The sequence below is a fragment of the Pseudophryne corroboree genome, chromosome 1, assembly GCF_028390025.1.
Source record: "Pseudophryne corroboree isolate aPseCor3 chromosome 1, aPseCor3.hap2, whole genome shotgun sequence".
Lineage (NCBI taxonomy): Eukaryota > Metazoa > Chordata > Amphibia > Anura > Myobatrachidae > Pseudophryne > Pseudophryne corroboree.
The window spans coordinates 237,322,218-237,337,433 of record NC_086444.1 but is presented as its reverse complement, the minus strand read 5'-3'; the positions used below and the strand labels follow the sequence as shown (position 1 = coordinate 237,337,433).

The 15,216-nt window shown below is 43.5% G+C and overlaps 1 protein-coding gene across 5 annotated transcripts in view; it reads left to right on the top strand.

The window, feature by feature from the left end:
- TRIM36 (tripartite motif containing 36) overlaps positions 1-11,560 on the top strand; it is a 173,587-nt gene extending 162,027 nt beyond the window's left edge. For all 5 annotated transcript variants that reach the window (XM_063964150.1, XM_063964147.1, XM_063964146.1 and 2 more), the window contains 3 exons: positions 1,030-1,320; positions 2,768-3,065; positions 11,169-11,560. In XM_063964150.1, coding sequence (XP_063820220.1) covers positions 1,030-1,320; positions 2,768-3,065; positions 11,169-11,523 — 944 coding nt within the window. In that variant the 3' untranslated portion in view covers positions 11,524-11,560. The remainder of the gene's footprint in view (positions 1-1,029; positions 1,321-2,767; positions 3,066-11,168) is intronic.
- Positions 11,561-15,216: the final 3,656 nt, after the last annotated feature.

Genomic DNA, 15,216 nt, shown 5'->3' with positions numbered 1-15,216 from the left:
GAAATTGCCCATATTGAATCCAAGTCGTTTTTTTTTCAAATGGAAAGGGGGATCGTGTAACATGTCAGACATCAGAATTTGCTGAAAAGTTTATTGCTGCAAACGGATCTGGAAGTAGTTATGGTTCAAAAGTTGCAACACTTGTTTTGTTGCTGGTAACTGAAGATGGCTTTGACAAAAGAGGAGAGAATTGAGGTCATTTTGATGTCTGGAGAATGAAGTTTACGTGTCTTAACTGCACTGACGAGATAACCTCAACAATGTTTTTTTCGTCAGTAGCACTTTTTGGATGACCACTCCGTGACTTATCAGCTACAGTCCCAGTTTCTCGGAATTCAGAAATTAGGCACCTGACAGTGTTATGTGATATTGGAGGTCTTTCTGGGTGCCGGTTGTTAAAATCTGCAGCTATGACACGGAAACTTCGTTATCCAGACATCAAAATTACCTAAATTCTCTCCTCTTGTCAAAGCCATCTTCAGTTACCTGCAACAAAGTGTTGTAACTTTAGAACCATAACTGCTATTTAAAATCTGTTTGCAGCAATAAACTTTTCAGCAAATTCTGATGTCTGACATGATACATGACCCCCTTTCCATTTGAAAAAACTGACTTTGATTCAAGATGCCGCCCATGTTTGGTACATACCCTAAAAGATAGCCCACCTCACCCATACCTTACTGGAGTGTTCAGTTTGCCTATTTCGTGCACAGTTTTTGAAACAAAAAGGGTGTACTGTGACTTTTGAATCACCCTGTACATAGATGGCAGCAGCTACTTTCTGGATTTAATGTAGGCACTGACGAGCTGTTTTGTAACCAGTGCTGGAGATATCAATGATTGACTATTTCTATGCAGTTAATTTTAAAATTTACCCCCTCCCACAGATGTAATTATTTGGTGCGAATTGAAATCTCAAATTCTAGTGATGCAGGTCTAAATCAAGTATTATGACAATCGCGTTTTCTGTTCCTCTTTCAGTTAGTCTTTTTTGTTTTTTAAATCTGTTCTCTGTATTTATATCCTCAGCTCTCGATGTACCAGAAATAAATTTGAAAGCGAGCAAGATGTATAACAACGCCAAAATTAGCTGGCATCAGCCCAGTGATTCTGGTCTTGCAGATAGCTATGTTCTCGAGTACCGAAAGACTGACAAAAATGAAGATTCTTTATGGAATGAAGTTGGATCAACCAGTACAAGTAAAGTGGTTTCTGATCTGGACTTCAATAGCTCCTATAGCTTCAGGGTGCAGGGGCTCCGAGGCTCTGCCTGCAGTCCCTTCAGCAGAGAAATCATCTTGCACACGCCACCTGCTCCAGGTACACCCTTTTTGTTCTTATATCTAAGAAGTGCAACTCCTCCTCCTCTCCCCCCAAAATAAAGAAATTGTAAGCTTTTTGAAGTTTTAAGGTGTTCCTTCAATTAAGTGCAAGCTCCTAATGAAGCCTTGGGTGGTAATGCTATGAGCCTTAAACAGTGCAAAGAAAGAGAAGCAATGTTCACAGTTCCGTAGTTTCCAGAACTGTGCGCAGGATCACACCCTTCAAGCCTCCTGTGGGACCTAGTGCTTATTTCAATTCCACCCCCCTTTCTCCCTCCAGGTATCCGTTAATGTTGTTCTTTTTAATCCACCTGCTATGTTTTAGAATTTGGTACTATTTTATTCCCTCACATGGAATGATTTTGCTCTCCAGTGCTGTAGCTGCTCAACCTCAAGTAGAACATGGCCTCCATAATTTTCAAAGGTTCAGAGGTTAAAAAAAAAAAATATAATAAAAAATATATATTCATTAAAACACAGAAGTGAAGAGCACAAAATTAGTGACTGTGCACAGAGTATGCGTCAATCCTACAATACATTACATGCGGATGGAACTTGAGGCAGAAGTGCTGCAGCTGTTGTGTGCTTTTCACTCTGCATATGAAAATACAAAACCCTTTTACATCTTGTGCACAATTCCTAGGAGTTTTTGCATAAGACTTGCACAACACCCACTCCTTGGTTATAGTGAGAACACTTATGAAATGATACATCTACAAACTGCAATAAATCTGGCATTACATAGCACTTAATGAAAAAGAATGACATCATTGGAAAACCATCTTACGTTTTCTGTGTTTATAAAAGAGCTGTAACATGAAACACTTTTATACAATAGTACATGATGAATGCATATGCTAGACATATGTTACAACATTTTAAAGGCCCCCATTCCCCGCTATCGTTTTTTTGGTCAAGCCAGACCTCCCAACTCATCCAATGATGTCATACATGCCCCCTGCAGTAGGCCATTCCTTTCGTGGTGATGCAAGGAGATTTTTACATGTGTATGTGATTTTCATGGGAGGCCTTTTAGGAGAAAATTAGTTCATGGAACAGTCAAAAACCATTTATATTAAGTTTTTCTCGCAGACTTATGAGGAATACTATACCTATATCTTTAATATTTATATTTGACAAAGAGTAACATGGCACTGCGTATTTTTCCTTACATACAGACTAACACTGTACTGAGCCCTCTTTAGAACCATAGAATAAGGAGCGGTTGTCCCCCTGGTTCATCCCAGGTATAACTGTAGATAGCAGAGTGGACTGGGTGCACTCTGCATGCCACTAGTAGGGCTTCAGTGATCATCCTTTTTGTTTCTTGCGAATGTAATTTAAATACAATAATAAAAGTTTAATGCAGTCCCGGTATCATTTTTTATATGTATTGCGTTCTTTACTTTTGCTGTTACATTAACCAGCTTTAATTTCTCTTGCAGTATTCAGTTTTCTGTTTGATGACAAATGTGGGTATAACAAAGAACATATCCTGCTGAGTGATAGAAGGGACACTGTGGAGAGCATGGCTGGGCTTCCCCTGCTGCTTGGGGCAGAACGCGTGCAAGTAGGATCCTATATGTGCCTTGATTACATCATTGGTGATGCTGGGATCACAAAGGGGAAACATTACTGGGCATTCACTGTAGAGCCATACTCCTACATGGTGAAAGTTGGTGTTGCATCTGATATCAAACTTCAAGAATGGTTGCATAATCCTCGTGACATAAGCAGTCCAAGGTAATGTATATTATTTATACTGCTAAACTGTCAAAGTATCTCCTATTTTTTAAGTGTCCACTTTTGTATAAAAATAGTTGGCATTTAATCTTCTGTAGTCGCTGATTGATCGCAAGCCTCTAATTGAATATCTCCTGGCACTTTACCCAGGAGCTGTGCGGTAAAGCCTGCGGCTAATTGAATCAACCCTATTGTATAAACATTAGCACAGTAGTTGGACAACCCCGTCACAAAACAATAAAAATGACCTCTCCCACCAAAACGTGCCTGGATTCCCTCCTACTGACTCTGCTGCTGTTGGCCCCGACAGAATAAGGTGTCAATCTAATTGGGTGCGATGTGTCGTTGATGCTGCGTTTAACTTGCACCCTTCACAGCCAGGTTTCGGCCTGAATTCACACACAATTGCTCTCTACCCTATGGGGCAGCGAGCACTTGTGAGCAAGGTCGGGCCGCCATAAAGCGTGATCGCGGTTAATTGTATTGACACTTAAGACTGTTCTTTGAGATTGCCATGATAAATAAAATTAATATCTTAACGGTTTGGGGTGGGATTGTGAATAGAATATAATAGAAGGCGCTGAACTTTTTCATTCTTTAAGTACTGTATGCTCCCAGTAACCATATAATGAAACTTTATTTTCTCTGACGTCCTAGTGGATGCTGGGAACTCCGTAAGGACCATGGGGAATAGACGGGCTCCGCAGGAGACTGGGCACTCTATAAGAAAGATTTGGTACTATCTGGTGTGCACTGGCTCCTCCCTCTATGCCCCTCCTCCAGACCTCAGTTAGATTTCTGTGCCCGGCCCGAGCTGGTTGCACACTAGGGGCTCTCCTGAGCTTCTAGAAAGAAAGTTTAAATTAGGTTTTTTATTTTACAGTGAGAACTGCTGGCAACAGGCTCACTGCATCGAGGGACTAAGGGGAGAAGAAGCGAACCTACCTGCTTGCAGCTAGCTTGGGCTTCTTAGGCTACTGGACACCATTAGCTCCAGAGGGATCGAGCGCAGGACCCGTCCTTGGTGTTCGTTCCCGGAGCCGCGCCGCCGTCCCCCTTACAGAGCCAGAAGCATGAAGATGGTCCGGAAAATCGGCGGCAGAAGACTTCAGTCTTCACCAAGGTAGCGCACAGCACTGCAGCTGTGCGCCATTGCTCCTCATACACACTTCACACTCCGGTCACTGAGGGTGCAGGGCGCTGGGGGGGGGCGCCCTGAGCAGCAATAAAAACACCTTGGCTGGCAAAATAGCCACAATATATAACCCCAGAGGCTATATATGTGGTAATTACCCCTGCCAGAATACAGAAAAAAGCGGGAGAAAAGTCAGCCGAAAAAGGGGCGGAGCCATCTCCCTCAGCACACCGGCGCCATTTTCTCTTCACAGTGTAGCTGGAAGACAGCTCCCCAGGCTCTCCCCTGTAGTTTTCAGGCTCAAAGGGTTAAAAAGAGAGGGGGGGCACTAAATTTAGGCGCAATATTGTTTATACAAGCAGCTATTGGGGAAAATTCACTCAGTGATGGTGTTTATCCCTACATTATATAGCGCTCCGGTGTGTGCTGGCATACTCTCTCTCTGTCTCCCCAAAGGGCTGTGTGGGGTCCTGTCCTCAGTCAGAGCATTCCCTGTGTGTGTGCGGTGTGTCGGTACGGCTGTGTCGACATGTTTGATGAGGAGGCTTATGTGGAGGCGGAGCAGAAGCCGATAAATGAGATGTCGCCCCCTGTGGGCCGACACCAGAGTGGGTGGATAGGTGGAAGGTATTAACCGACAGTGTCAACTCCTTACATAAAAGGCTGGATGACGTAACAGCTATGGGACAGCCGGCTTCTCAGCCCGCGCCTGTTCAGGCGTCTCAAAGGCCATCAGGGGCTTAAAAACGCCCGCTCCCTCAGATGGCAGACACAGATGTCGACACTAAGTCTGACTCCAGTGTCGACGAGGTTGAGACATATACACAATCCACTAGGAACATCCGTTACATGATCCCGGCAATAAAAAATGTGTTACGCATTTCTGACATTAACCCAAGTACCACTAAAAACTATAAAAAAAAAAAAAAAAAAAAAAAAAAGGGGGTTTTATGTGTGGGGAGAAAAAGCAGGCAGTGTTTTGTTCCCCCATCAAATGAGTGAATGAAGTGTGAAAAAGCGTGGGTTCCCCCGATAAGAAACTGGTAATTTCTAAAAAGTTACTGATGGCGTACCCTTTCCCGTCAGAGGATAAGTTACGCTGGGAGATATCCCCTAGGGTGGATAAGGCGCTCACACGTTTGTCAAAAAAGGTGGCACTGCCGTCTTAGGATACGGCCACTTTGAAGGTACCTGCTGATAAATAGCAGGAGGCTATCCTGAAGTCTGTATTTACACACTCAGGTACTAGACTGAGACCTGCAGATAGTACTGCTGCAGCGTGGTCTGTAACCCTTTCAAACAGGGATACTATTTTGCGAACATAAGACGTCGTCTTATATATGAGGGATGCACAGAGGGATATTTTGCCGGCTGGCATCCAGAATTATTGCAATGTCCATTCTGTCAGGAGGGTATTAGAGACCCGACACTGGACAGGTGATGCTGACTTTAAAAGGCACATAGAGCCTTATAAGGGTGAGGAATTGTTTGGGGATGGTCTCTGGGACCTCGTATCCACAGCAACAGCTGGGATGAAATTTTTTTACCTCAGGTTTCCTCACAGCCTAAGAAAAGCACTGTATTATCAGGTACAGTCCTTTCGGCTTCAGAAAAGCAAGCGGGTCAAAGGCGCTTCCTTTCTGCACAGAGACGAGGGAAGAGGAAAAAAGCTGCACCAGTCAGCCAGTTCCCAGAATCAAAATTCTTCCCCCGCTTCCTCTGAGTCCACCGCATGACGCGGGGGCTCCACAGGCGTAACCAGGTACGGTGGGGGGCCGCCTCAAAACTTTCAGCGATCAGTGGGCTCGCTCACAGGTGGATCCCTGGATCCTTCAAGTATAATCTTAGGGGTACAAGCTGGAATTCGAGGTGTCTCCCCCCCGCCGTTTCCTCAAATCTGCCTTGCCGACAACTCCCTCAGGCAGGGAGGCTGTGCTAGAGGCAATTCACAAGCTGTATTCCCAGCAGGTGATAGTCGAGGTGCCCCAACTTCAACAAGGACGGGGTTACTATTCCACACTGGTTGTGGTACCGAAACCGGACGGTTCGGTGAGACCCATTTTAAATTTGAAATCCTTGAACACATACATTAAAGTTCAAGATGGAATCGCTCAGGGCGGTTATTGCAAGCCTGGAGGAGGGGGATTACATGGTATCCCTGGACATCAAGGATGCTTACCTACATGTCCCCATTTACCATCCTCATCAGGAGTACCTCAGATTTGTGGTACAGGATTGCCATTACCAATTCCAAACACTGCCGTTTGGACTGTCCACGGCACCGAGGGTCTTTACCAAGGTAATGGCAGAAATGATGATACTCCTTCGAAAAAAGGGAGTTTTAATTATCCCGTACTTGGACGATCTCCTTATAAAGGCGAGGTCGAAGGAGCAGTTGCTGGTCGGAGTAGCACTATCTCGGGAAGTGCTACAACAGCACGGATGGATTCTATACATTCCAAAGTCACAGCTGGTTCCTACCACACGCCTACTGTTCCTGGGGATGGTTCTGGACACAGAACAGAAAAAAAAAAAAAAGTGTTACTCCTGCAGGAGAAAGCCAAGGAGCTGTCATCTCTAGTCAGAGACCTCCTGAAACCAGAACAGGTATCGGTGCATCACTGCACACGAGTCCTGGGAAAAATGGTAGCTTCTTACGAAGCAAAATTCCATTCGGCAGGTTCCATACAAGAACCTTTTAGTGGGACCTCTTGGACAAGTGGTCGGGATCGCATCTTCAGATGCATCGGCTGATAACCCTGTCTCCAAGGACCAGGGTATCTCTACTGTGGTGGCTGCAGAGTGCTCATCTTCAAGAGGGCCGCAGATTCGGCATACAGGACTGGGTCCTGGTAACCACGGATGCCAGCCTTCGAGGCTGGGGGGCAGTCACACAGGGAAGAAACTTCCAAGGACTTTGGTCAAGTCAGGAGTCGTCCCTACACATAAATATTCTGGAACTGAGGGCCATTTACAATGCCCTAAGTCTGGCAAGGCCTCTGCTTCAAAACCAGCCGGTACTGATCCAATCAGACAACATCACGGCAGTCGCCCATGTAAACCGACAGGGCGGCACAAGAAGCAGGATGGCGATGGCAGAAGCCACAAGGATTCTCCGATGGGCGGAAAATCACGTCTTAGCACTGTCAGCAGTGTTCATTCCGGGAGTGGACAACTGGGAAGCAGGCTTCCTCAGCAGACACGACCGACACCCGGGAGAGTGGGGACTTCATCCAGAAGTCTTCCAACTGTTGGTAAACCGTTGGGAATGGCCACAAGTGGACATGATGGCGTCCCGCCTAAACAAAAAACTAGATATTGCGCCAGGTCAAGGGACCCTCAGGCAATAGCTGTGGACGCTCTAGTGACACCGTGGGTGTACCAGTCGGTTTATGTATTCCCTCCTCTGCCTCTCATACCAAGGGTACTGAGAATAATAAGAAAACGAGGAGGAAGAACGATACTCGTGGTTCCGGATGGGCCAAGAAGAGCTTGGTACCCAGAACTTACAGAAATAATATCAGAGGACCCATGGCCTCTACCGCTCAGACTGGATCTGCTACAGCAGGGGCCCTGTCTGTTCCAAGACTTACCGCGGCTGCGTTGGACGGCATGGCGGTTGAATTCCGGATCCTAAAGCAAAAGGGCATTCCGGAGGAAGTCATTCCTACGCTGATAAAAGCCAGGAAAGAAGTAACCGCAAACCATTATCACCGTATTTGGCGAATATATGTTGCGTGGTGTGAGGCCAGGAAGGCCCCAACAGAGGAATTTCAGCTGGGTCGTTTTCTGCACTTCCTACAGTCGGGAGTGACTATAAGCCTAAAATTGGGTTCCATTAAGGTCCAGATTTCGGCTCTGTCGATTTTCTTCCAGAAAGAACTGGCTTCACTGCCTGAAGTTCAGACTTTTGTAAAGGGAGTGCTACATATTCAGCCCCCTTTTGTGCCTCCTGTGGCACCGTGGGATCTCAACGTGGTGTTGAGTTTCCTGAAATCACATTGGTTTGAGCCACTTAAAACTGTGGATCTGAAATATCTCTCGTGAAAAGTGGTCATGTTATTGGCCTTGGCTTCGGCCAGGCGTGTGTCAGAATTGGCGGCTTTGTCATGTAAAAGCCCTTATCTGATTTTCCATATGGATAGGGCAGAATTGAGGACTCGTCCCCAGTTTCTCCCTAAGGTGGTATCAGCTTTTCACTTGAACCAACCTATTGTAGTGCCTGCGGCTACTAGGGACTTGGAAGATTCCAAGTTACTGGACGTAGTCAGGGCCTTAAAAAAAATTACATTTCCAGGACGGCTGGAGTCAGGAAAACTGACTCGCTTCTTATCCTGTAGGCACCCAACAAAATAGGTGCTCCTGCTTCAAAGCAGACTATTGCTCGCTGAATTTGCAGCACAATTCAGCTGGAGCATTCTGCGGCTGGATTGCCGCATCCTAAATCAGTGAAAGCCCATTCCACGAGGAAGGTGGGCTCATCTTGGGCAGCTGCCCGAGGGGTCTCGGCTTTACAACTTTGCCGAGCTGCAACTTGGTCAGGGGCAAACACGTTTGCTAAATTCTACAAATTTGATACCCTGGCTGAGGAGGACCTTTAGTTCTCTCATTCGGTGCTGCAGAGTCATCCGCACTCTCCCACCCGTGTGGGAGCTTTGGTATAATCCCCATGATCCTTACGGAGTTCCCAGCATCCACTAGAACGTCAGAAAATAAGATTTTACTCACCGGTAAATCTATTTCTCGTAGTCCGTAGTGGATGCTGGGCGCCCATCCCAAGTGCGGATTGTCTGCAATACTTGTATATAGTTATTGCCTAACTAAAGGGTTATTGTTGAGCCATCTGTTGAGAGGCTCTGTTATATTTCATACTGTTAACTGGGTATAGTATCACGAGTTATACGGTGTGATTGGTGTGGCTGGTATGAGTCTTACCCGGGATTCAAAATCCTTCCTTATTGTGTCCGCTCTTCCGGGCACAGTATCCCAACTGAGGTCTGGAGGAGGGGCATAGAGGGAGGAGCCAGTGCACACCAGATAGTACCTAATCTTTCTTATAGAGTGCCCAGTCTCCTGCGGAGCCCATCTATTCCCCATGGTCCTTACGGAGTTCCCAGCATCCACTACGGACTACGAGAAATAGATTTACCGGTGAGTAAAATCTTATTTATTTTTTGTAATTATTTTGTGTTTGGATTTTTAATCGGGGGAGCCATTTCTTTGTCTTGCATAGCAAGATGCAATTGTCACATTGTTGCATTCTTCATCAAATAATGAAAATAAATACTTGAGAAATTATGCAGTGAAATTAGTGTTTACATTGATGGTTTGTTTAGCTTGACACTGCCTGGAGCTGGATAATGTGTGTTGGAGTCCGTTACTTATGCTTTCTCAGGTAACCTATGATCTCACACTGAGCAGATACCTTCACCAGGCTACCTATGAAAGCACGCCAAATGGACATTTCCGCATCCTGTTTGGTGTCCTTTGATAGGTAGTTTGTGTGTAGTTGTCTGATGCTGCTCCAGTCAGGTTTGAGCTTAATAAATCATTAATCTAAAGACTGTCTTCTAATGTATAGCATCTTATCAACACCAAGCCAGAGAGCATCTTGAACCTTTGTGTCATGTTTCCAGTGTTAGTGTAAAGATAGCCACATAAAGATGTACTTGGTGTATGAGGAGGAATTTGCCATTTAAAAGCTTGTTGTATGTTAAGTATTTTTTCAGTTCTTCCTCTCTATATACATAGGGGCTGATAGAATCGGACTTGCGGATCTACACTTACTGCACGTGCACTTAAAAGAACCTGATTACTATGCATGCGCCAAGTTAGGTTTAAGCGCCCAGACTGAGTTCATAAGTCCATATGGATTGTTCTGTCCTTCGATGGACAGCTCGATCATTAAAATGGGTGTTTGTGTCCAGTAATTGGGAGGCGAACATGTGATTGAACATAGCAGATCTCATGGGTGTGTTTGCCGACTTCATTGTTCATTCACAGTGAGTGGGTTTCAGACCGATCTTACCCACCCTGATCTTATCCCCCAGCTTGGGTCTGGTGTAAAGCCGGTACCTGCTAGGTGATTAATCTGACACCAAAATTTTCAGACGCTGATTGGAATATATCGACCACATTGCTCGGTGTGTACCGGCGATTGCACTACTGCGTGCTGTTTCCTGGGTCATCCTGTTGGGCATGCTGCATGCCCAACAGGCATGTTCGCCTCCCAGGGACCGATGGCATACATTTTAAATGCAGTGGTCAACGATGCTTTGTGCAGTGTGTATGGACGGTGCAGTATAGTGTGTGGTTGCTGAGCGCACATTGTTTACTGTGTGTCCAACATTAGTCCCAATACTAATGATGGCTGCGGATGTAAGAACAGCAGGCTAGATAGGCCTATACATTCAGCCGCATGGATTATTAGTATACACCTGAGGATTTTCTCATTACCATAATGTAAGCCAGCAGCCAGGCAGAATAAGCCTCGTAATTTACAGATACAGGTTGAGTATCCCTTATCCAAAATGCTTGGGACCAAAAGTATTTTGGATATCGGATTTTTCCGTATTTTGGAATAATTGCATACCATAATGAGATATCATGGCGATGGGACCCAAGTCTAAGCACAGAATGCATTTATGTTTCATATACACCTTATACACACATCCTGAAGGTAATTTTAGCCAATATTTATAATAAATTTGTGCATTAAACAAAGTGTGTGAACATTCACACAATTCATTTATGTTTCATATACACCTTCTACACACAGCCTGAAGGTCATTTAATATAATATTTTTAATAACTTTGTGTATTAAACTAAGTTTGTGTACATTGAGCCATCAGAAAACAAAGATTTCACTATCTCAGTCAAAAAAATCCGTATTTTGGAATATTCCATATTTTGGAATATTTGGATATGGGATACTCAATTTGTATTGCTAATTATCTTATTTTTCCAGATATGATCAAGACAGTGGTCATGACAGCGGCAGTGAAGATGTTGCCTTTGATACATCTCACCCATTCACCCTGGCTACAATCGGAATGAGGAAGTTTTGTATCCCAAAGGCCTCTAACGTTTCTACTACCTACACAGAACGCGTTCTTCCCCTTCCCAGCCGGATAGGTGTTTGCCTGGACTACGATAAAGGCAGAGTGGCGTTCTATGATGCAGATAATATGAACTGTCTTTATGAGCGAGAAGTTGACTGCATTGGAACCATGTATCCTGCTTTTGCAATGATGGGTGGAGGAGCAATTCATTTAGAGGAAGACATCACTGCAAAACACTTGGACTATTCTTGTGAAATGTGATATGCTCCTGAATTCTAAATGAATACTTATCATCTGATGTCTTTAGTGAGATGTTTGTTTCTTTTAACTGTCGTTCCACTGTGTGTGTCTGATTTATGCTGAAGGCCACTGGAATAAGCCTTCTAACCAGGTATATTTGTTTGTCTCCTCTTCCAAAGGGGCTAAAGGTATTTATGTCAAAATTAAACTTTTTTTAAGCTATTAAATATATTTTAATATCTAGAACTCATTGGTTCTAGATTGTGGATTGTTTTAGCTGTGTCTTCTGAATGACTGTGAATATCTTTTTTTAACCAGGAGCCTTTTCAAGAGTTCAAGGGCTTTCATTGAATTGTAATGCATAAAACAAATGGTTTGTTATACCCTATGGATTACATTTCTATTCCAGTACAGCCTTTTTAAAGTCCTTTCTATGTAGCGGTGACCACTAGATCGTAACAATGAATTTAAATGTATTCACAGATGCAGTTTTAAGGTGAAATAATTGGTATTTGTATTTATTTATGCTTTTGCTTTAGTATGATATTACCGGTAATTGACTTTTACATACTGTTCACTTAAATGTTTTCTGAAAGACACGCAATTTGTTTATGTATTTATGTGGTGTGAAAATCTTTTGGCCTTATCAAGCATTAGCATAAATCCTAAATAACCAGGAACACTGGGCACAATTTCTATTACACTATAGGTGTGGGTGTTGCACATAATAACTTATTAAAATGTTTAGATTATCTTTTGAAGAGATGGGTAATGCATGATAAAATGGTACTTATACCCAGTTTCCTAAATGAGTGCTGACTTGTTGCAGGGAGCCATATGTAAAAACACAATGAAAAATAGTAAGGATATTTTAACCTCATCATGCTCCTATAGGCACATGTATTACCTGCTTTTTTCAGGGCTCTGAGTCCACTGCTGTGGACGGAAGTGGTCAATGCAGCTTGTCCAAAAACCTGCATCTGTGGCATTGATTTGCTTACATTCATACTCCACATTGATTGCAGATCTTTTAAGATCGAGAGTGAACTACTCCTCAGCTACAAGTATCCCTTGCTAGTCACACTGCTCATACACTAATGGTATGTTCCTATCTTTCTTCTTTTTAATGACAATATAAAACTTGCATTTACCCCTGTACTTTATGAATAGTAGGTTAGTAGCATTAACCCTTAACACGTTTACATAAGAAAAACACAATTTAGGAGAATTTTAACACTAAATAGATGTGTCCACGGCTCCATCTACACCTCTTCCCCCCACTCCCATTCAGACACCCCCCTTCCTTCCAAATGGCTATGTGTCCTGGTGCACACGCATATTACACACTGTATTAGAGTTTTAGTTTTTTGGCACATTTTTAGGTTTATGGATTATTGAATATAACTTATAACTAGGTTTTAGCAAGGTGGGCTATGAAGGATGTAGGAACATCAGCTTTTGAGTGTTCAGATTACAGGAATATTCTATGCTCGGCGTACGGTTTCTGGTTTCATGCATTGCTGATGAATGGTTTAAAAGTACCGAGGTTGACTTGGCTTCTCTCCTTGGTTAAATGGCACTTTATCAACGTTGCTACATACTATGCAAGGTTACAGAAAAATGTGCACTTAAGCTGCTACACTAATAAATATTTGGTACTACTGTTACGAAATATCTAAAAATATTATGCGGTTCTTGATTCCCCAAGAAAGCTTTACTATTAAGTAATTCGAAAGTAAACATACTAAATGTTTCTGTACTGTGTGGTGTTTTTTTTGTTTGTTTTTTGTTTTTGTCTTTTTTTTTTTTTTTTTAGTAAAATTCCTTTTTTAAAAAAAAGTGTATTCTTGTCTCTACATTTATTAATGTGCTAGCCATAGTGGTCTGTTTTGAAAATGATGCTGCTGATTATGGGGGTCATTCCGAGTTGATCACTCATTGCCGTTTTTCGCAGCGATCAGGTTACTACTGCGCATGCACCGCAATGCGCATGTGCGTCGTACAGGTACAAACAGCATCGTTGCTGTGCACTGCTTCTAGCGACTAATCCATTCGCACAACCGATCGCAAGGAGATTGACAGGAAGAAGGCGTTTATGGGTGTTAACTGACCGTTACCTGGGAGTGGTAGGGAAAACACAGGTGTTTGCAGGGCGGATAGAGAAAGAGATAAAATTATACAGCGCTAGATTGACACAGAATAATTTTCACAATGGATTTGTTTAATTATATAGAAAGTCAATTACACGATAAAAAATGGTTAAAATAACACTATAATAAATATAGGTAGAACTTCATACCCATGTATGTCTCACTAATATGACCTTGGTGTGCTTACTGACCCTTTTGAGTTCTTGCACCAATAACAATACAGTCACTAATTAGGACCAACATAAGGATGAATCATCCAATTTGATGTGTTTTACCAAAGCTGTGTTCCAATTTGGGAGGCTCTTGTAAAAACCGGTTCGTATGGCAACGGCAGCGGATGACGGAGTCCTGGTTCACAGAGGTCAACAAACACCAGTGGTGGAGTCCTGGTTTTGGCAAGTATTCTGTGTTCCAAATGGTTGAGGTCTCCAAAGAAGATTTAGAATCGGTAGCACTGTCGGCACTGGAGTCCTGGTCCACAGAAAGAGAGAGGTCCACAAAAGTCCTGACTGTAGACGTATGGATGGTGATGGTCACAATTGATACACCCAAGGTCACAAATTGCAGGGCGGATGTCTGACGTCAATTCCGGGACCGGACAGGCTGAAGTGATCGCAAGGGCTGAGTAAGTTCAGACCTACTCAGAAATTGCAAAAAAAAAACATTTTTGTCCCGCTCTGCTGCACATGCGAACACACACTTGCAAAGCAAAAATAGTCGCCACCCACGGGGGAGTGTATCTGATCGCTGCTCTGCAAAATTGCTAGCGAGCGATCAACTCGGAATGACCCCCTATAATGTTAAAGGAAGCAAGTAGAATAATCATCCAAACACACAGAGGTTTAACTAGGGGGTAGATTTACTATAACTTCTAAAAGACAGGTGGAGATGTCCATGGCAACCAATCAAATTTTGTTTGTCAATATCTTGAGTTCGATAGAGAAATTAATGCTAAACACTGATTGGTTGCTATGGGTAACACCTCCACTTTTCATTTTTTTGAGGCTTTAGCAAATCTACCCCCATGAGTCTAGATACAATAGCGGTTCATCTGTTTCGTTACTCTGCATTTGTTACTATTCCTACTTCAGGGATAACTAACGAAGACTAATTATGTGGCCCCCTAGTAATGTTTGCCCCCTTTTAAAGCCCTCTCATATTCCAATTAATACCACAATACTGCGCCCTACACTATTATATCTGAGGCTAGCCTAACTAATTCTGGCCATACATTGGTACGACTCGCTGTAGGTGCGATTTGTACTACGATTTCCCCTGCCAGCCATGCGATAGATTGTACTGTGTTTTAGCACCATATGAGCTATCGCACCTCCGCAATTGCTGGCGGCCAGGATCGACTGATCATATGTGCAGCACATATGATCAGTTAATGCGATGTACAACCTGCGGGGCCACTCATCGCATCAACAGCATGCATGAGGTGCATGCAATGCGTTGATATTGTGTATTCGTACACGATATTGACCTGTTGTCTGGCCAGTATAAGAGTTTAGCTTTATTATTTCAGCTGCAAATGGGCCAACCAAATGGCTTTATAGCCTTT